At 39.5% G+C, this 21,307-nt stretch overlaps 1 protein-coding gene across 2 annotated transcripts in view; it reads left to right on the forward strand.

Annotated features, from left to right (window-relative positions):
• Nucleotides 1-21,307, forward strand: part of trmt11 (tRNA methyltransferase 11 homolog) — a 94,548-nt gene that overhangs the window by 14,300 nt on the left and 58,941 nt on the right. For both annotated transcript variants that reach the window (XM_059645389.1, XM_048531900.1), the window contains exons 4-11: nucleotides 97-178; nucleotides 275-367; nucleotides 5,050-5,184; nucleotides 7,621-7,777; nucleotides 9,900-9,980; nucleotides 11,404-11,568; nucleotides 12,427-12,499; nucleotides 16,495-16,626. In XM_059645389.1, coding sequence (XP_059501372.1) covers nucleotides 97-178; nucleotides 275-367; nucleotides 5,050-5,184; nucleotides 7,621-7,777; nucleotides 9,900-9,980; nucleotides 11,404-11,568; nucleotides 12,427-12,499; nucleotides 16,495-16,626 — 918 coding nt within the window. The remainder of the gene's footprint in view (nucleotides 1-96; nucleotides 179-274; nucleotides 368-5,049; nucleotides 5,185-7,620; nucleotides 7,778-9,899; nucleotides 9,981-11,403; nucleotides 11,569-12,426; nucleotides 12,500-16,494; nucleotides 16,627-21,307) is intronic.

The following is a 21,307-nucleotide window of genomic DNA, read 5'->3' on the forward strand; positions in this document are numbered from 1 at the left end:
TATTATTCCTGGTGTTTCACCTAGTCCACTGTATGGCAACAGAACCCATGTTTGAAGAAATTGTTTTGGACACAACAACCATGCTTTACTTTGCAGATCAATATTTGAATTGTGGGGTCAAGGAAGATCACATGAAGAACTTTATAACTCACTGAAAAATTATCCTGCAGACAGAATGGTGTGTATGCACAGGAACCATCTACATTGTCTTGCGAATGTTGCTAAAACTGTAGGTCTGAGTTAAATTAACCATATTTATTTTTTTCTACTTCAGATCCCATTCCTTCAGTGTGGTTCAACATATCAGATAAAGGTTTATGCATTCAATAAAACATTGACACAAAAAGAGAGGATTCAAAAGATAGATGTATGTATAATATTCCTTCAATATACTGTCTATGGTTTAGCTTATGTTTATTTTCACAGTAGTGTTGGTTAATCTAGAAGTCTGAGAATATTAAGAGAGAAAATAACTTCCTGAATGCCTCAGTTGGTAACTAATTGCTAAATGTGTAACTAATGGCATACCATACCAGGGCTTTTCATCCTTGTTCTTCACTGGATTCGATGGTCAGAAGATAGCATTAAAATTGTTTTCAGCACATATAGGTTAAAGTGGGAAAAGTGATTCCTGCAAAATATGTGGGGATGGGGACAGGTTGTGTACTGATGGTGTTCATAATAGCTGAACTGTTGGCAACTTCATATTGCACAATAGAAAAATGAGAACTTGAATAAAGTTTCAGATACCAATTGTGGTGTCAGAACATAATTCCCTATATTTGGAAGAGGTGGGAGACTTCTATGGCAAGAAAAAAGATGATTTTGCTCAGACTTGCTTCATTTAAAGCTGCCACTTTTGCTCAAATTAGATACACTTGTCAAAAAAAATGGAGGATCTTGTATAATAGTTTTCTCTGGGAAAATCTTTGATCTTTTCAATGTTTTTGTTTGCTATTCTAATTATACATTTCCACCAATAATTTAGGAAAGTGTCTTTTACTTTTGCTCCAGCCAACAAAATCATAGAATCTCTGTAGCGTGGAAGCAGGCTTTTCGGCCCATTGAGTCCACACTGACTCTCCAAACAGCTTCCCTCGCAGGCACCCCCCCCCCCCCCCCCCCCCCACTCCAAACACTGTAACTCTGCATTTAACGTGGCTAATCCACTTAGCCTGCACATCCCCGGACACTATGGGCAATTCAGCATGGCCATTCCACCCAACCTGCACATCTTTGGACTGTGGGAGGAATCCCGAGCACTTGAAGGAAACCCATGCAGATGCGGGGAGAATGTGCAAACTCCACACAGTCTCCTGAGGCTGGAACTGATCCCGGAACCCTGATGCTGTGAGGCAGCAGGGTTAACCACTGAGCTACCGTGCTGCCTATACTATACAACTATTTATCTAATACTATTTAACTAATTTCACAGTCTACCTGCTTTTCAATAATACTGAAAGCAGCAAGCATTTTGATTAAGTTTTAAAATCATAAGAAATAGGATCAGGAATAGGCCATTTAGCCCCTTGAACCTGTTCCATCCTTCAATAGGATCATGGTTAATCCAACATTCTCATATCCACTATTCTGTGTTTTACCTGTGACCCTTGATTCCCCTACTGACAAGAGTCTATCTATCTCAGCCATAAATATATACAAGGACTCTGCTCCCACAGCTGTCTGTGGATAGGAATTTCAATCTTCTGAGAGAAGAAGTTACTCCTCATCTCAAACTTACATTGGTACCTCTTAATTCTAAGCTATGCCATCTTGTCTTAGACCCTCTCATGAGGACAAACATCCTCCCATCATTTACCCTGTCAAGGTTCTTAAGAATCCTATATGGTTTGAAGAGATCACCACTACATCTTCTAAACTCCAGAGTAGAGTCCCAACCGGTTCAGCGTTGTTCATAAGACAGTCCCTCCATATGAGGGATTGTCCTAGTGATCCTCATGTGACCTGCCTCCACCGAAATAATATTTTTACATAATTAAGTGGACCAAAACTGCTCACAGTACTCCAGCTGGGGTGTCACCACTATCTTGTACAGTTGCAGCAAGACCTCCCTCGTATTATACTCCAATCCCTCATGAAATAAGGCCTGGAATTCCACTAGCCTTCCTGAGTGCCTGCTTACACCTGTGTGTTAACTGTCTGTGTTTTGTGCATACTTATCCCCATCAAAGTATTTATGCCTAGATTTCTCTTGCTACTTCATACTTTCATTTACACTCTTATTGATGCAGGGTTGTGCTTACAAAGACGGATAGCAAATCTCAAGTTACGCAAATCGTGCTTAATTATTTCCTTGTTGATAGCTATCACTGTTAGAGACCTGAGAGTAGGCTTTCTTCTTCATTGGCCTGTGATGCAGGAGGAATGAGGGGAAAAATGAATATTCATAAAAATGTTATTTGTAGAGCAGCTATCCAATATTATGTCTGTTGCATGACTTGGCTCAATATTCTGCCCTTCCATCATTGCTGGACTGTGTCTTGTATGTACAGCTACAGGGTATGCTGCAGAAACTGACCATCTTCCACCTTCTTTCTCAGTCACCTTTTGCACCATCTGAATGACTGAATGACTTGTTATTATCAACGAGCAGTCATGGAGATGCCTCTGAAGACATAATGACGAATGGAATACTATCCAGTTCTGCCTGCCCGGTTATAGGAAAGTTATTATTAAGCTGGAGAGGGTTCAGAAAAGATTTCCTAGGATGTTGCTGGGTATGGAAGGTTTGAATTATAAAGAAAGGCTGGATTGGCTGGGCCCTTTTTGGCTGGAGCTTTATAAGTTTGAGAGACAACCTTATAGATGTTTATAAAGTAATGAGGGGCATAGATAGGATTAAAGGTAGTAGTCTTTTCCCTAGGATGCGGGAGTTTCAAGACTAGGGCATGTTTTTAGGATGGGAGGAGAGAGATTTAAAAAAGTCATGAGTGGCAAATTTTTTACATAGGGGGTGGGTCGCGTATGGAATGAACTTCCTGAGGAAGTGGTGGATGTGGGTACAATTATGACGTTTAACAGACATTTGGATAAGAACGTGAATAGGAAAGGTTTGGAGGGATATGGGCCAGGTGCAGGGACGTGGGGCTAGTTTAATTTGGGATTATGTATGGCTTGGACTGGTTGGACCAAAGGTTTCTTTCTGTGCTGTTTAACGTAATGACTGTGTGACTCTATGACTCGCACATCACTGTGGAAATAATGCTATCACGTCTAAGTTACACGTTGTACAGTATTGGGCATAAATTCCTTTTCCTTCATAACTGTTGGATCAATATTCTGGTGTTACCCACCTTAACTATCATTAAAAGCACCATCACTACAAGGATTAAAGTGCTTCAAGGAGAAGACCCAGCATTATCTTCTTAGGGCAACTAGCAGTGGGTATCATTCAAGGCTTTCCCCTGTCGTCCAGATCGTGAGAGAAAGTCAAGTAGAAACACCAGGAGCTAGAGTGGGAATGTGTAGGATGTATGTGTGCTTGGAAAAGAGTGAGTGAAACTAGCTGGAATGAGTGAATCACTGGGAGAGGGTGCCTGCAGATTTGAAGAAGTATATTGGCTGAATAAAACGTTCCAAATGATCCTTTGATCTAGAGATAAGGTTAGGATAACCTGTTGGCTATTGTGCTGTGCTAGTCAATCTGAGGTTCAGAGTTCAATTTCCGCCTTGCCATTTGTAAATTACATGATAATTCTTCATCAGAAAAATAACCATGAAACTGCTGGTTAGTGAGAGACACTGAGCTGAGACACCAGTGGTTGATGAAAAGGACCTGCCACATTTGCGTAGCCAGGTCTACTTGTGTCTCCAGCCCCTCACTACATGGCTAACTCTTCAGCCTCTTCGGGTATCGAGGGATATGTAATTTCAGTATTTCCCACATCCCATTCCAAGGACAGAATAAAAGGGTGTCCAGAGAAATCTGCAAGAATTTGGTATGTGTATACAAATTGCTGCACGTTAGCATAGGGATAAACAGTATCACTGAAGTCCCCACTATCAACATCTTGATGATTGCCATTGATCAGAAACTGAACTGGACTAGTCATATAAATGCAGTGATGACTACAAGAGCAAGTCAGAGACTAGGAATTTTGCAGGGATGACCTCACCTCCTGTTTCCTCAAAACCTGTTTCTGATGAAGGGTCTAGGCCCAAAACATCAGCTTTTGTGCTCCTAAGACGCTGCTTGGCCTGCTGTGTTCATCCACCTCCACACTTTGTTGTTTCTCAATCTTCTACAATGCACAAGTCAGGAATGGGTGGAATACTCCCCACTTGCCTAGATGAGTGCAGTTCCTCTAACAACACTGAAGAAACTTGACACCATATGAGACAAAGCAGTTCTGTTGATTGGCATCACATCACAAACAGTCAATCATTCCACCCACTGACACAGAGTACCAGCAGTGTGTACTATCTACAAGACATACTGCAGAAAGTTGCCAAAGTTCCATAGACAGCAACTTCCAAACGCCTGACCATTTCCATCACAAAGAACAAGGGAAGAAGATACATGGGAACACGTGCAAGTTCCTCTCCAAACCATTCACTGTCTGATTTGGAAATATGTTGCTATTCCTTCAGTGTCACTGGTTCAAAATCCTAGAGCCTTCTCCCTAAGAGCATTTGGGTCAACCTACAGCACATGGGATGCAGTGGCTCAAGATGACAGTTTACCACCACCTTCTCAAGGGCGAGAAATGTCCACAAGTGGATAAAAAAATCTTCCCATGCTTGAATTTTACTACTGAAGCTATGGTTATAGTTCACTTCTGTCTTATAACTAGAAACATGACCTGCAATATTTTATAAATATTAGAAAGCAAGCGTGAAGGTTGGGGCATTCCTGAATAAGATGATTATACAAAGTACTGGGAACTATCATTTTCACAAGATTAACATACCAACCAATGCATGTTCTAATTATCGAAGTTGCTAGAATGTAAAAAAGAATGTTCTGATGAATTATGTTTCTGTGATGCATGTCAATTTGTCTGAAATTTCATCTCATGTTCTTCACAGAATTTAGACTTCCTTCCCTTTCAAGGAACAGTGAATCTAAAGAATCCAGAGCATGTGTTTTGTTTACTTGAAGACTATGGTACAGACCCGAATCATGCTCCCGAGAAGCCTTTTTCTATTTATTTTGGAAGATGGGTGAGGATTTGTAGAATAATCCCCTCCATAGAAATTTAATATTTGTTGATAATTAACATTTTTGTACTCCTCCCTCACTGGGTAAATGTCCTATTTGATGTACAAAGCAGAAAATGCCCGAAGTTTTAACCCCTTATTAAGTACTGGTTTAATTGATCTGAACATGACTAGTAATAGAATGGCTCAATTGACCTCAATACGTAAATTACCCTGCCAGAATCCCTACTATAACGTGGTTTGTATAGTTAAATAGTCTGTAAACACCTGGGGTTCAAAATTTGTCTTGCTGTTGGTTTTTGAGGGTATTGGTTAATGAAGTGAGTGGAAACTAGTACAGAATTTTGTTATGCCAGTCTCCATCCCATGAGCCCTGAAATGAAGTTTTTCTTAGATACAGGAGTTGGATACTATGTCTAATTATCCTCAGTTGGACTGCTGAGATGATATTGCCAATGGAATTCCTCCTCCTCATGTGTCTGGTTCTCCAGTACACTGTACACTTGAACAAAGTTGGTGTGTAGTACTTTAAGACAGTGATACTCATGATTTCATTACTGCAGTGAATGATAAAACTGACATTCCACCAAAAGGACCCATTGTGCTATGCTGTGCCATTTGCTTCAGTGGCTGTCCAACATCAGACATTCAGCTTTCTCCTCCTCATTCAGCTGTATCTCTACCTGGTAGGTAGTTATCTACTTCATATAAATACCTGATCCTGGGGATTCTAGTGGAGCCAGGGGTATAACTTGGTGATCCTGTTTCATCCCATTATGTCAGCAGAATAAAAGAGTGAGCTTTCATTATCATGCTGTCTAAACACACCCTTGAAGAGTGGACATTAGGTAAGGAGGGAGCAAGGGGTATTTATCTATAGCACTCTAAGAATCAGTGTGTTCATGGGAATTGGAGGAGAATTAGAAGATTTAAAAACAAACGTTCCTCTGTTAAAGGAAAACACACTTTATTTAAGTAATTGTTAGTGATTGGCATCCTTCTATCTGTGAGGGATGATGGGAATGCAGTCTCAGAAATGATGTGGTCAGGTGAGATCATGTACTGCACTTCCTTTGAAAACTGAACAAATTATGGAAGGGCAAAATCTGCCATGACTGCCTACATGAAATTGTTGCTTCCTGCTATTACAGGGTAGTCTCTGCTGATGTCTTGTTTGCAGGGCTAGCATCTACTTTGGAGCTTCTCAAACCACATGTTTTGGCGGTGGTGAATTTCCATTCACCGCGGGTATCCTGTTTACATCAGTCGTCTGTTTCCGACTTGTCATGATTGATGTTAAGGATTTCATGTTTCTTGATTGCGTCTGTGAATCGGAGCTTCAGACATCTTGTCTGTCTCTTGGCATGGGGTATCTCCATATGCAGCATATCTTTGGAAATGCATCCATCATGTGCACATGCCCAAGTCAGCTGAACCCATTTTTACTTCATTGGCAGGCTTAGTATGTGTTTGCTGTATACTTCATTGGCATCTTGGTGATGCTGCGGACACATTGTTGATAGTGGGAATTAAGGTAGTAAATGCTTTTTCTTGTGAGTTGTAAGTTGACCAGGCTTTGCCACAATGCAGCAGTATGCTGATGATATGGACCTTGTTAGTGAACATCTTGGTATTGTGGGTCAATTTGTTATATTATTGTTTTTTGAGTTGGCCATACCTGGTGGCAGATTTTCCGCTGTGAATGCTGCGCTCTTCATTAAGAGACAGGTTGTTTGTCACCATAAGTCCAAGGCAGCAGAATATCACTGATTACTCCCAGTAATGTGTTGTTCAGTTGGATCACATGTGAACAGACATTGTCATTCCCAATACTAGCTTTCTTGGTGAGAGGCAAAATGACATGGGCACAGGGTTGGTTCTGTTTGTATGACTGATGGAATATCATCAGTAGATAGAAATTCTCTGTTCGGGGCTTGCTATCCTTTTTCTTGGTTTTCAGTCCTGATAGATTGAGAAGATTAAGTGAAATACAATAAAGGATTCCATAGAAAATTAGTTAATTTATTAAAAACTGAAAGAACTGCGGATGCTGTAAATCAGGAACAAAAACAAAGTTCCTGGAAAAGCGCAGCAGGACTGGCAGCATCTGTGAAGGAAGAAACAGAGTTAACGTTTCGGGTCTGGTGACCCTTCCTCAGAAGGTTCTGAGGAAGGGTCACTGGACCTGAAATGTTAACTCTGTTTTTGCCTTCACAGATGCTGTTAGAGCTGCTGAGTTTTTACAGCAATTTTGATTAGTAGAAGCTAGAAATTTTGAATGAAACTTTTGGTATATATCTCATTATTTAGTGCTGCAATATATCTTATATTTTGATTAGTGTTGATCAAAAAGCTGGAAATAGTGAATCCTTAAAAAATAATTTGGAGAATTAAAAGAAGTAAATACTTAATTTGCTGCCATGATCCATTCTGTTCTAGCTTGCAGATGGTCGGAGGGAGTTAATCAACTTGTACAGTGTGAAGAAGCGTCACTTCATTGGGAATACCAGTATGGATGCAGGTCTCGCCTTTCTAATGGCAAATCATGCAAAAGCAAGACCCAATGACTTGGTATTTGATCCATTTGTGGGAACAGGTAAATAGAAGGATTCAGCAGAAACCTATAGCAGTGTAAGCTATATTTAACTTCTTTGGCTGACAATAATTTTTATTTCTTTTCTCTGCATTGTTTGAACATTCTAAAGGCAAGTTGTACGGACAATTCATAGATGAAATTTAAATAGTTGTTTCATAGTTCAGAACCTAAATATTGCTGAACAGAGAGGCGTGTTGCTGAAGTTTATTTTGTCTTTCTCATCAGCACAACTGCTTCAATGCCAAATTTCAAACAATCACAGCTATTTTTACAATGGAAGAAAAGGGTGCTGATTGAGAATTCAACTCTCATTGGCCGAGGAGAAAATCAGTGGGAAACTATAGGCTCCCAAGTTATGATGTAGTTCAAAAAAGATACAGGGCTTGAACATATCCCTTTAGTTTGTTTCGAGGAAGTCCTTTTTTTTACAGTATGTAATGTTGAGCAAATATAAACAGATCATGTAAGGAGATTAATTGATTATCTTAAATTCGTTCTTAATCGACCCATTGTTCAAGTGCTGCACTATTGTGGAAATACGTCTAACTGGTTGACTACAGTCTGTATTTTACTTACTACGAATAACTGAAAGAACATGCTTTTTTGTTCAAACGGCCAATTGTCTGAACATTTGACCAGCCTGTCTGGTATCACAGAGGCACAAATATCATGTATGCATTTCAGTGCTGGTGCAAACCCAGGCACATAGATTTGTGATCTGTTGTTTCACTGACTCAAACAGGATTTTCCCTTTGGTTGTTTGTAATGGACAGAATACAGACAATATCCAACCAGTCCACATTTACAAAACTGGAAAAACGAAATGCCTACTATTAGAAGGGGTCTCCGTGATTTGGCAGCAGTTGCTGAACAAGTCCCAGGTACACCAGGAGTTATACAAGTAATCACTCAAGTTCATTGGAGAAGTTTGTAACACAACTCATTTGTGCTTGCTTGGTGTGAAATATATTAATACACAGGGTGAACTGCACCTGATATACATAAGTAAAGCTTTCATGCTTTGCATTTTTTTTTGATGAACCCAGGAACATGGGGACCCTATATTCTCCCTTGCTTTCTCCATAGCTGTGCTTAAACCAATTAGTGTGCATTTGTTCTGTAGTATAACTTGTTGTGGTTATTTGAAATTTGCTATGTTTGCATTTGTCCTGGATTGATATAATTTGCTTTAGTTTCCAGTACATTATCTGTCACTTTCCCAAACTGTGAATTTTACATTAATTATTTGAAGACTCAATATGTTTTTAAATTCCTTTTTTTTGCCTTATTTGGATGTAATTTAATGCACATTTTATGGATTGTGTCAATTGCAGGTCCCCCACCTTCCAAAGGCAGCTGACTCTCCACATAAGTTATAATAAAAGCAGAAAGTGCTGGATAAACTCACCTAGTCTGGCAACACTTTTGGAGAGTGAAGCAAAGTTAACATTTGTAGTCGGGTATGACTCTCTGTAGAAGCCCCACATAAGATGTCCTGGGACCATATCTCATGGGGTGCCTCACCTCTCCAAATGGGTGCCCTAGCTATTCAAAATAAATCCACTGAAACTGACCTCCTCTGACCTGGTTTGCACTTTACACTCACTGTTGAAGATAACCATAATCAGATTTAAATGGAGGTAGCAAACTGTTTAAATGACAAACCTTACTCTGTATGAAGCCAGGGGCATCCACAAACCTCCCTAAAGTGAAAATCAGAAGTAACACATTGCAGGGACTATACCTGTGATTCCCAGGGATTTTTGTGCTAGGTTGAAGTGGTTGTAAGTCATCCAGATCTGTTTTCAAATATCAGAACAGTGGAAAATTGATTTCAGTGTCTGTTTTTCAGCTGATTCTTGATGGGATTGGTAGATGGGACATGCATGTGTCCCGTAAAAGGTCCTGTTTGAGGTGGGGGAAACTCCCTGGAAAATAAAATTGGGGACTATCAGATGAACACGATCTCTTTGAATGGCAGGGGAGATTTGATCAGCTGGATGGCCTACTGCACCTATGCCTTATTGTCCTCTCACAGTCTATCTCTGAATCCCTTTCTTTATTATAGGGTGGTCCTGATAAAGAAATTCATTTTGAAGTTATTGTTCCTTGTTTTTCCTAGGTAGTCTTCTTGTAGCTTGTGCCCATTTTGGTGCCTATGTATGTGGAACAGACATTGACTACAACATTATTCATGGACGTGGTGAGTAACCCTTTCAAAACTTTTTGCATTGTTTAAAAAGAAATATGTCTTTCTTAAAATAAACAGGAGTAAGTTTATTTCTGGCACTTTACTGAAGAAATTGGTTTTTGCTTACAAAAAGAAATTGCTTCTAAAGCTTTTTCCTACTTTAACTTGAATGGGTAAATTTTGGACTTAGGTTTCGTGGTACTCTGCATGAGAACAGCTTCTATTTATGCAGCACTATTATGTTTAATTAAAAGTTCCAAGGAAGTTCACAAAAGAAAAATAGTTCAATTGACACCAGGCTCTGGAAGGAGAGGTTCAGGGGAGTGTTTGAAAGTCAGGTCAATGTTTTTAGAAAATCTGGCTCAGTCATATTATTCGTGTCATTGATTTGGAAGGTGCAGACCCCACTCTGGAACTTGCTTCAGGCTAGGTTATGGATTTGTTTTTCAGTGCTCTACTGAAGGAATCCTACTTGGTTAAAGGTAATGTTTTTTAGTTTAAATTTTAACTATCAGTCTGTTCTGAAGGATTTAAAACTTTGCAATGGCAGAATTTACAGAACAGTACAATAGGTCTTTTTGTTCTACATTTAAACACTCAACCACTTGTACTAAAACAGATTTATTGGCTGTTCATCTGATTTCTGTTTCTACAATATGCACTCTTGTCTGTAATTAGCTTAAGGCTTTTTGGCACATCTGAACACTTGAACGGTGCTGTATAAATGCAAGGTATTTTCTGTTTTAAAAAGAGGGGAGAGAAATTGAGAGATGATGTGTTTCAGGTAGCAGAACTTGAGTGTGGGACGGAGGCAGTGGAAAGCTTTATCACTGATGGTGCAGTAAAGTGACAGATGACATGGAATGTCAGTATTCAGAAGACCAAAGAAAATGTTGAAGTGATGTAATTATGTACAGATTACAAAGATAGTGTAGGGAAGTGTGGTGAATGACTGTGACGACCAGCTGATGTTTAGTATGCTGGGAGTATAGAGTGTGCATTGGGGTCTGTGGGAATTTGGTGAGAAATTAAGAAAAACAGAAGGTGCTTGGAAAAGACAGCAGGTTTGGCAGCATCTATTAAAAAAGCAACAGAGTTAACATTTCAAGTCCAGCATGACTCTCAAGAGCCAGGTTTCTGATGGGTTTTACGGTGTCGAAAAGTGGAGATGGGGCCGGCAGGAGAAAAAGGAAGGACGGGGATAGGTTAGAGGCCAAAAGACATTAATTGATAAAATGTTGTTTGCACATGAAAGGAGTGCAAGATGTAAAAGCATGAAAAATAAATTCTGAGGACTGTCCATGTGAAAAAAAGACCAGAAAAAAATCAGATTTAAATCAACTTTCCATCTGTTAGTTATACAGTGAGTATATTGTGCTTCATGTTAAAGTTTACTTTGATTACCATGAAATAATGGCATTGGATATTTCTTCAGGTAAGGCCAGCAGGAAAAACCAGAAATGGAGAGGACCAGATGAGAACATCCGGGCTAACCTTCGCCAATATGGCTTGGAGGAATTCTATATTGATGTGCTTGTTTCTGATGCCTCAAAAAATATATGGAGGAGAGGGAAGTTGTTTGATGCAATCATCACAGATCGTAAGTTGATATTGAAGAATTGTAACATTCCATTACAATGAAGACAGAAGAGGCTGAGCAACATATTTTGCATTGTTTACTGATCAGTGATTTAATTTGCAAGTCAGCACTGGTCAGTAATTTTGCCTGAGCTAGAGTTGGATTTGGGTCCTGATTTTCTCTGCAGATCTTGTAGAATTCCCATCTTCTGACCCAGTATTGGGATGAGAACAATGAGTAGCATAGGGTGGAGAGGTATTGGGTTGAGGTGGCAGCAGTGAACAGAGTATATTCTGCATGGATTATCATATGGGAAATCTGCAAATAGGGTTGGTGAATAAAATTTGACCACTCTATCTACAAGATAATGGTGATTTACAGGCGTCGATAACTCAGGTCATCGTATAACACTTCATAGCCAATTAAACATATTTGAGTATGGTTGCTTTTCTGATGAACCTGATTACTCCAGGTGGAATTTACTATAATTCTTCACACAAGTTAGTTTATCTTTTGAAAAGAGATAGGTTACGTTTGGTTGATCTCTGTGCTGGTGAATGAATTATAGTATCAATTGGGCAAGTACTGAACCCAAAAAAGCAAAAATTGGAGTGTTTCTGAGACATGTTTTTATCCTATACCACTTTTAAAATTTCTTGTCACTGACTATTTTAAATTATGGTTATATTGTGTTTAGACTTGTACACTGATGAGTTTTTTGTTTCATGCATTCAGCTATGCCCAAATGTCACTCCATGGTTAAATTCTTGTATCAAAATTACTCAATAATTGAGTATAAAAGAAAGCAATGAGTGTGAAAAGTTACCGCGTTCTTTTTGTCGAGCCTTTTTTTCGAATTGGCAAATTGTTTTTTTCCAGCTCCATATGGCATAAGGGAATCCACAAGAAAAACAGGATCACAGAAAGAAATTTTAAAACCAACAGAGGAATAGTAAGTATTTGATTTGAGCAATTAGCCCATGTTAAAAAACTGTTAATACTAACGCATTAACATTTTAGGCTGCCACTACGACAGCAGAGTGGTTCTAGAGGAGCTACAGTGGATGCATGAGATTGATAGAGACAAACAGGTGTGGCATACCATGACAGTACCTCACATGGCAGGAGTAGTTATAAGCAGCAGTATTACTGGGCTAAAGTTTTGAAAATATTTGTAGATTATTTTATTATTTTATGAAGTCTTTCATGCCTTACGCAAAAAAATGATCATCATAAAATATTATGCTAGCAGCCTTGCGGAAACTCATCAATTTGATTTCTTTCCTCTTTCAGCTGCTACCTAATCTATGTCCTCAAATGCTCCCTTTGCTTGAGTGGATGCAAACGCTTTGAGTTGGTCTCGGAGCTGACTTAGAGCCCCTGGGTGTTGTAGTAATTTTTGCAATAATAAGTACAGTGCTTCTTGGGATAAGCTGTTACACACAGGTTCAAACAACACTATGTCAGAATGCGTCAGGTTGGATGCAACTTCTTGAAGCACTTACAGCATAAGGCATCTCAAAAGGGAAGGAGGTTCAAAATGTGCATCTCTGGCACTGCTGCATTCTTTTTTGACCAGTAACTTCTTTACGTTGTCATTTTTATGCAGATAAAGATAGGGTAGGAGGATATTGGATGAGTACTTCGAACAGAGAGCTCTCTTACCAGATAGACTTCCACATTAAACTACTCAGTAGCTTGAATACTTTCTGACAGAGGGAAATTCAGTCCTTTCCTCTGCAAAAACTGAGATGGAAGGGATTTAAAATCCTCAAAGTACTCATTTCCAGTTGTTTGACTACAGTATCATTGCTGTTCTCTTGGACAATTAAAGCATCCACTTGATAAGGGCAGCTGATTCATAAATATGTACAATATGAAGTCCTCTCAGATAACATGAATACCCTGGATAACAAAGTGTAGAGCTGGATGAACACAGCAGGCCAAGATGCTGCTTGCCTGCTGTGTTCATCCAGCTCCACACTTTGTTATCTAGGATACTCCAGTATCTGCAGTTCCCATTATCTCTGATAATATGAATACCCTGCCTATTTTAACTGTGCAGACCCACTATAGAACCAAACAGAGCAGAGCGCTACTTAAGGCAGCACAGAGGAAGTTTGGATCACTCCCACCCTTCACTTGCCCTCCCTTCCCAGCACTTCCTGAAACTTGCCTGACCTGTGGCCTCTGGGCTACCAATTTTTACAGGCACAAATGCCTCTGAATACCTGGCATGGATTATCAGCTGGATGTTAAGTGAGGCCTGGACAAGAAAATGATGCGGGTTTTCATCTAATTCTTGGTGTTTTGCCAGCTTTCCATAGAATCCCTACAATGAGGGAATGGGCCATTTGGCCCAATGAGTCCACTCTGACACTCATCCCAGTGAGAGCCATCCCCAACCTAATCCTTGTATTATTTATCCTTGCACACCTTTGGACTTTGGGAGGAAACCCACATGGACAACGTGCAAACTCCATGGAGACAGTTGCTTGAGGGTGGCATCAAACCCAGGTCCCTGGTGCTATGAGGTAGCAGTGCTAAACACTGAGCCACTGTGCAGCCTCATGATACAAGATGTCAAATTCAGTCGCTAGGTGGCACTGTTTACCTCTGGCTATGAGGGCCTCTGAGCTAACCAGAGAATAAGTCATTTCTAACTGGATAAAACTAAGTCTAGGGAGAGGGTAAGATACTAAAATGTTCTTCAACATTATTCCTTTCGAAATAATGGGCAAAATGTTTACCTCATGATGCTAATGAAGTTACTCAAGATATATTTGGAAATGATTTGGAGTCTTTGAATTGATGATCACAGTTTCTGAGTAGTGGGAAACAGTTTTCAATAAACCAATAGAATGCTGAACTGCATCACCAAACATTAGAAACTCTATAGTGCACTACTGAAACCACAGCTTGAAGACTGTGACCCTTCCTGGTCACTCTGATACAGAAGATATTCAGGTGCTGGAGGCAGTACAGAAAAATGCCAGGAGGTTGCTCCATATTGTCAGAGTGATGAAGATCTATGGACAAACTTGGGCTCTTCAGCATCAGATGGATGACAGTGTGAGGACATGTTATAGAGATACATAAAACAATCAACTTTTGTGGAAAATGCAAATCAGAAAACAACCTCAAAGAGAACTACAAGCCAAAATAATGAACATATGGAAACAGGAACCTCTCTGAGAAATCAGTACACATTTCTGGTAGGCTAGTGAATGTGAGAACTTTGAAATCAAGAATCAGTTAGATGCCTCATCAGGAAGGTGGAGGATTTTTCTGAATGAATGACCAGGAAGCACTGAATGACGTTCACACTGATGTTTATCTTGTAAACAATTCTCTAGCTATTAGAAACTATTAATTTTCTATTCCTCAGGACTAACATTCTTCACTTTGATCAATCTGTTCAACTCCTCCGCTCCCCCCCAAAAAAAATTGGAAATGATTGCCAGATGATCTTAATTTAAACATCCTGTTCAAGTCTCTGGTGTTTCATTGCATTCATAATTTGTTTTCAGCTTGTTCTACAAGCCATTATTTTGTGTCTTTTTACAGTCTATATATATATTTTCTAAAACATGTATTTTCTTAATCTCTGTAGAGTACAATAAAATATTCATTCTTTAAATTACATTGTGAGGAATCATGATTAAATTCCGAAGCTGCAAGATGTGAACAATGGTAAAACTATAACCAAGCTGTAAGATCATTATGAGAAAGTAAAACATGTCTATAATGCACAAACAATCTCAGATTTTGTAACGTACTCAAGTTGCTAACTTGATGTTGTCTGGATCCTCCAACAATATTGCAGCTGTTAGTTCTTTTGAAGTTAATAGACAATATTAACCTGTTATGCATTATTAATAACGCTACTGTGCTCCCTGTGACGATATGAATGAATGGATGTTATTTACTAGACTTTGAATTAATTTTGTTGAGCGAAAAGGTCAAGTCTTCATTAAAATTAATGGAAAATAGATGGCGTTGAAAATTGGTTGAATATTGGCAAAACCATGGACCTCCAGTTAGCATTGATTTAAAGATTCTGGCCCCTGTGAAAGTTGATCCTACACTGTGGAATACTGTCTTCCCCTTTCAGTCATTAATATTAGCTAAAAATGAACTTGAGCAGCAGTCTACTACTTCACAGTTAAATTGAAAATGAGTGGTTTACTACAACTTAGACTAACTTTGAGTGTTATGAGGGGGACTGATTTTTAAATATCACCATACTAATTTAAAGTGAGTATGAACTGTAGAACAGCATTTTGTCAGTGGACAAAGGTGAAATGTCCATTTGCCAGGACTATTACAAAAGAGGACACCAGAAAAGTTCAGGGGATTTCGGTGACAAGTGATTCACAACAGACATTACACCAGGCATTGGTGATTAGCAACATTGTCGAAATCACCTCAAATATCAATAAAAATTAAAACCATCCACTCTCGATCCCACAAACACCTATATGCTTTCAGCTTCAACTCTGTCAACCTCCCAGGTTGTCACCTCAGGTTAACCTCTGATGTATGGAACTTTAGCACCAGCTTAGCCCTGTGCTTTGCTTCCTCTGCTGCATTTTCACTCAGACTGTTTTCTTTCAGCCTTGACATTTAAACTACATAAGTATTTGTGAAGTGTTAAAGGATCATTTTCACCCTTACATTTGACTTTTATTGCTCTTCTACCATTAAAACAAAACATTTTTTGGATTGCACACTTGAAAACAATCAGTTCTGTTAATTGTGTTTTAACTAAGGAATTAAGGTGAAAATTTTACATTTGCCCATCTAGTGATAAAGTTTTTAAACTGGTCTCATCAACCACTTTAAAAGCAGGGGAGAAACATTGAGGTGTTCAAGATCTAAGTGATATGTTAAAAAAACTTGCCTGTCATCTGAAGAGTGATTTTATTTGTTTTTATTATCTTTCAGCATGGAAAGTCATGTCCCAGTCTCTATGAGTTATCACTTGAGTGACATTTTCATTGATCTGCTGAACTTCGCTGCAGAAAACCTGATCCTGAATGGTCGTCTGGTTTATTGGTTACCTGTGTATAAACTTGAGTAAGGAATTGTTTACTTGTACATTTCAGGAAAATATATCTTTTTACTTTAGAGCTTTACAATAACCTGTGATTAAAAAGTCTTTCTTTTTCTTATCTTTCCTTAATGTGAGCTTTGTCAGCTAGGCCAGGATTCATTGCCCATATTTAATTGTTGTTGGGAGGTGATAGTAAGTTGCTGCAGTAATTTGGGAAGGTGTTGTAAGTCAAAGATTAGAGACAAGACAAGAGAGAAAGTTATTAATAATGAAATGATAAACAAGCTATGACAGAAAGGAATAGTGACTACATGTTTAAGACTAAATCAACATTTAAGTTTAGAGGACACAATAATAATTAAAAGACAAAATGGAAGACTCTGCATTTGGATGCATGGAGCATTCAAGACAAAACAGATGAGAAATTGAGTCTCAAACAATTAAGAATGATCTAATAGCCATTGCAAAGACATGGCATTAGGATAAATTAGTACTTGAGCATTGAAGGATATAGGGCGTTTAGGAAAGTTAGCAAGCTAGGAAAAGGTGGCTCTGTTTGTTAATGATTATATTAACATAATAGTGAGGGATGACCCAAGCTCAGGAAACCAGGATGAGAAGTGATAAAGGCAAGAAATCTCTCTGTGGTGTACAGGCCTCTACCAGTAGCCACATGGTAGGGTACAGTATAAAGGAAGAAATCACAAGTGTCTGTTAGAAAGGCATGATGGTAATCAGGGAAATTTTAATCTGTTGGTAGATTGGATGTTAGCCCTGTTTTCTCGCCTCTGATGTTGCTCACCTGCTGAGTTTCTACAGCACTGTTTTTATTTAAGGAGTTCATAGAATGTTTTCAGAAGTTTCTGAGAACAGCATGTTCTGAAGCCAACCAGCGAACAAGCTCTATCAGACCTGTATTGTCCCGTAAGATATGCTTGATTAATGTTTTCATAATGAAGGCATCCCTAGGTAGCAATGACCATCAAATGATTGAATTTTACACATGATGTGAGAGAAAGAGAAGCGGGGCCAAGATTTTATTTTAAAACTTGTATAAAAACAAATGTTCAGGTCATGAAAGGAGAGCGAGCTAAAGTGAATCGGCTGACTGAGTTAAAGGATAGGTCAACAGTGATGCAGTGGCAGATGTTTAAGGGGATGTTTGAGAATATGTTTAATAGATACATTCCAACAAGGAAGTAAAATTCCAAGCAACAGACCTTTCATTTGTGGTAAACTAGAAAGTTTAAAAAGATGATCCAACTTAAAGAAAAAGCATACAGTTGCACAAAGGTAGGTGGCATGTCAGAAGCTTGGACAGAATATAAAAAAAAATGCAAAGAATTATTAAAATGTTGATAAGAAGGGAAAAACAAGAGTATGAGAGGTTAGCTAGAAATATTAAGAACTTCTGTACATTTCAAAAGAAGAGTTAACAAGGCAAGCATTGTTCCTATAGAAACTGAGTCTGGCAAATTGATAATGGGAAATAAAAACGGTGGCAGATGAATTGCACAGGTCTTTTGCATCTGTCTTTACTAGAGAGGGTACAAGTAACATCCCAAAAGTTGTGATAAATCAGGAAACAGAAGAGAGGGACGAACTCAGGAAAATCAGAATTGACAGGAAAGTAGTGCTGAGTAAATTGAAGCTGTAGGCTGAGGAGTACCTGGATCCTGATGGACATCATTCTTGTGTCTTAAAAGAAGTGCCTTGAGAGAATCCGATGCATTGATTTAAATTTTCAAAATTCCCTAGATTCAAGGAAAGTCCCATGAGATTGGAAGACAGGGAATGTTACTTTGATATTCAAAAATGGAGGGAGAAAGCAGGGAACTAATGGCCAGTGTGCTCAACATTTGACAGAGGATACTCATAGAATCCCTGCAGTGGAAACAGGCCATTCAGCCCATCAAGTCCATATTGACCCTCCAACAGCATTCCACCCAGACCCACCCCCTAACCCAACACTGTATTCCCAATAGTTAATCCACCTCGCCTACACGTCCCTGGACATCATGGGAGAAAGTGCAGACTCCCCACAGTCACCCGAGGGTCAGGTTGAATCGAACCCAGGTCGCTGGTGCTGTGAGGTAGCAGTACTAACCACTGAGCCATTGTGCCTAATGTTAGAAACTGTTATTAAAGATGTTACAGCAAGTCATTTAGGAAAGTTCAGGGTAATCAGACAGTCAACATAGTTTTGGAGAAAGGAAATATTTTAACCAATCTAATGCAGTTTTTTGAGGAAGTAACATGTGATGTGGATGTAGGAGAACTGGTTGATATTTGTACTTAGATTTCCAAATGGTATTTGGTAAAGATCCACGTCAAAGGCTGTTGTAACTCATGACACAGGTGAGTATCACATGACACAGGTGAGTATCACATTGCCGTGGACAAAAGAAGCAGAGAGCAGAGAATAGGTTTTTTGTAGGTTGGCAGGATGTAATGAGTGTGACGCCACAGGGATTAGGTGTTGATCCTCAGCTATTTGCAATTTATGTAATTATCTGGGATGAAGGTCAGTTCTGAAGGGGGGAAGTTGCAGTCTTTGAAACAGGTGGACATCTAGGGTGTGCGGGAGTGGAACACCATTTTGGGAGCAGATGTGGTGGAGGCCCCCAGCAAAAACAAAGACAGAATCCCCCTTGTCTCACATATCACCCTAACAACCTCCGTGTCCAACATATCATTCTCCACCACGTCTACCACCTACAATCCTCCGTGTCTGCTGCCAAAATGGGGCGGTCCACTCCTGCATATCCCAGATGTCCTCCTATTTCAAGGACCGCAACTTCCCCACTTCAGTGGTTGAAGACGCTCTCGATCACATCTCTTTGTTTCCTGCACCTCTGCACTCACATCCCCTCCCCGCAACATAAACAAACACAGAATCCCCCTTGTCCTGGCATATCACCCCACCTACCTCCGTGTCCAATGTAGCATTCTCTGCCACTTCCGCCACCTGCAGTCCAACCCCACAACCAAAGATATATTTCCCTCCCCACCCCTATCATCCTTTTCGTAAGGGCCACTCTCTCCACTACTCCCTCATCCACTCCACACTCCTGACCACCCCCGGTACGTTTCCCTGCAACAGCAGAAAGTCCTGCACCTGCCCCTACACCTCCTGCCGGCACATGATCTTATATCTTAACCTTAGCATCTCAAAATCATAAGTGTTAAATTTGTTAATGGGAAAGGGAACAGATGGTCTGCAAAAAAGGATTTTGGATTGGGGGAAGACAAAATTTGTTGAAATAAAGCAAGATCTGACCAAAGTATTCTGGGAACAGCTACATCTGTGGAAATTTATGACAGACAGTCAGGGGTTCAAAATGGAATTGGCAAAAGTAAGGCACAGCATGTTCCCTTTAGGGAGAAATGTGGTAGCAACAAGCTCAGAGTACCCTGGGCGCCTTGGAAAAATCAGGATTAAATAAGAAGAAATAGTGAAGTTTTTAACAGATACAAAGGGATCAAATCAAAGAAAGCCCTAGTGGGGTCTAGAAGGTGCAAGATGGATCTTCAAAAAACAATTAGGAGATCAAAGAGAAGGCATGATTAAAAAGCCATGTAAAATTATCTAGAATCTCTCTGAATATATCAAGGGGAAGAGGATGACCAGAGAAAGAGTCGGGCTGATTAGAGGCCAAGGAAGAAATCTGTGTGTGGAGCCAGAGGATATTAGTAGGGTGATAAACAAGTACTTTCACATCTGTGGAGAAGGAAGGTACGGAATTTGGAAGAGGGACTGTGTAGTTCTTCAGTACTTTGAGATGGGGAATGAGGAGATTATGAATGGTTTGTGGGACTGTTGTGGGACATAAGAGAAAAAATTACAGGGGCTATAGCCACCGGGGAGGTGCCAGAGAACTGGAGGTCAGCTAATGTGGTTCTACTTTTCAAGAAGGCTGGTAGAAATAAACCAGGAATTACAGACTAGCGAGTTCCACCTCTGTGGTGGGTCGATTTTTGGCAAAAATTCTGAAGGAGAGAATTTCCACTTGGAGAGGCAAGTTTTGATTGGAGATAGTCAGCATGGATTTGTCAAAGGGAGGTCATGTGTAACAAATTTGATTGAATTTTTCGAGGAGGGGATCATATGTGTAGATGGGTGTCATGCAGTTGATGTAATTCATATGGGTTTCAGCAAAGCCTTTGATACAGTCCTACGAGGGACACTGTTAAGGAAGGTAAAAACTCATGGGATCCAGGGTCACCTGGCAAGTTGGATCCAAATTTGGTTTCATGGTAGGTGAAAGAGGATGGTGGTAGAAGTCTCCAGTAGCATTCCGTAGAAATTAGTGCTGGATCTTTATTGTTTGTTTTATAAATATAAAAATAAACAATATCTAGTACCTGGATGAGCATTTGAAACCTTAAGGCTATGGGACAAGTTCTGGAAAGTGGGACCAAAGGAGAGTGGGAAAGTAAGTTGTGAAGAGGACAAAGGGATATATTTTTATTAAATGAATGGGCGAAGATATAAAGATTTTAACAGAAAGTATCTGTTCTTTTTTCGTATCCAAGTAGCCAAAAAGGAATTTTGAGCAATCCAAAAACAATCCTGGAGCATCCTAGTGCAATTCTACTCTTTCAGTTCAATGCACCCGTTCTAATAAGTGCAAGTAGCACTCAGGACTGTTAAAACCTATTCAAAATAATCCCAAGCAAAAGTCCTTTACAACTTCATACACA

Source organism: Stegostoma tigrinum, chromosome 4 (genome assembly GCF_030684315.1).
Source record: "Stegostoma tigrinum isolate sSteTig4 chromosome 4, sSteTig4.hap1, whole genome shotgun sequence".
In the NCBI taxonomy this organism is placed as follows: Eukaryota; Metazoa; Chordata; class Chondrichthyes; order Orectolobiformes; family Stegostomatidae; genus Stegostoma; species Stegostoma tigrinum.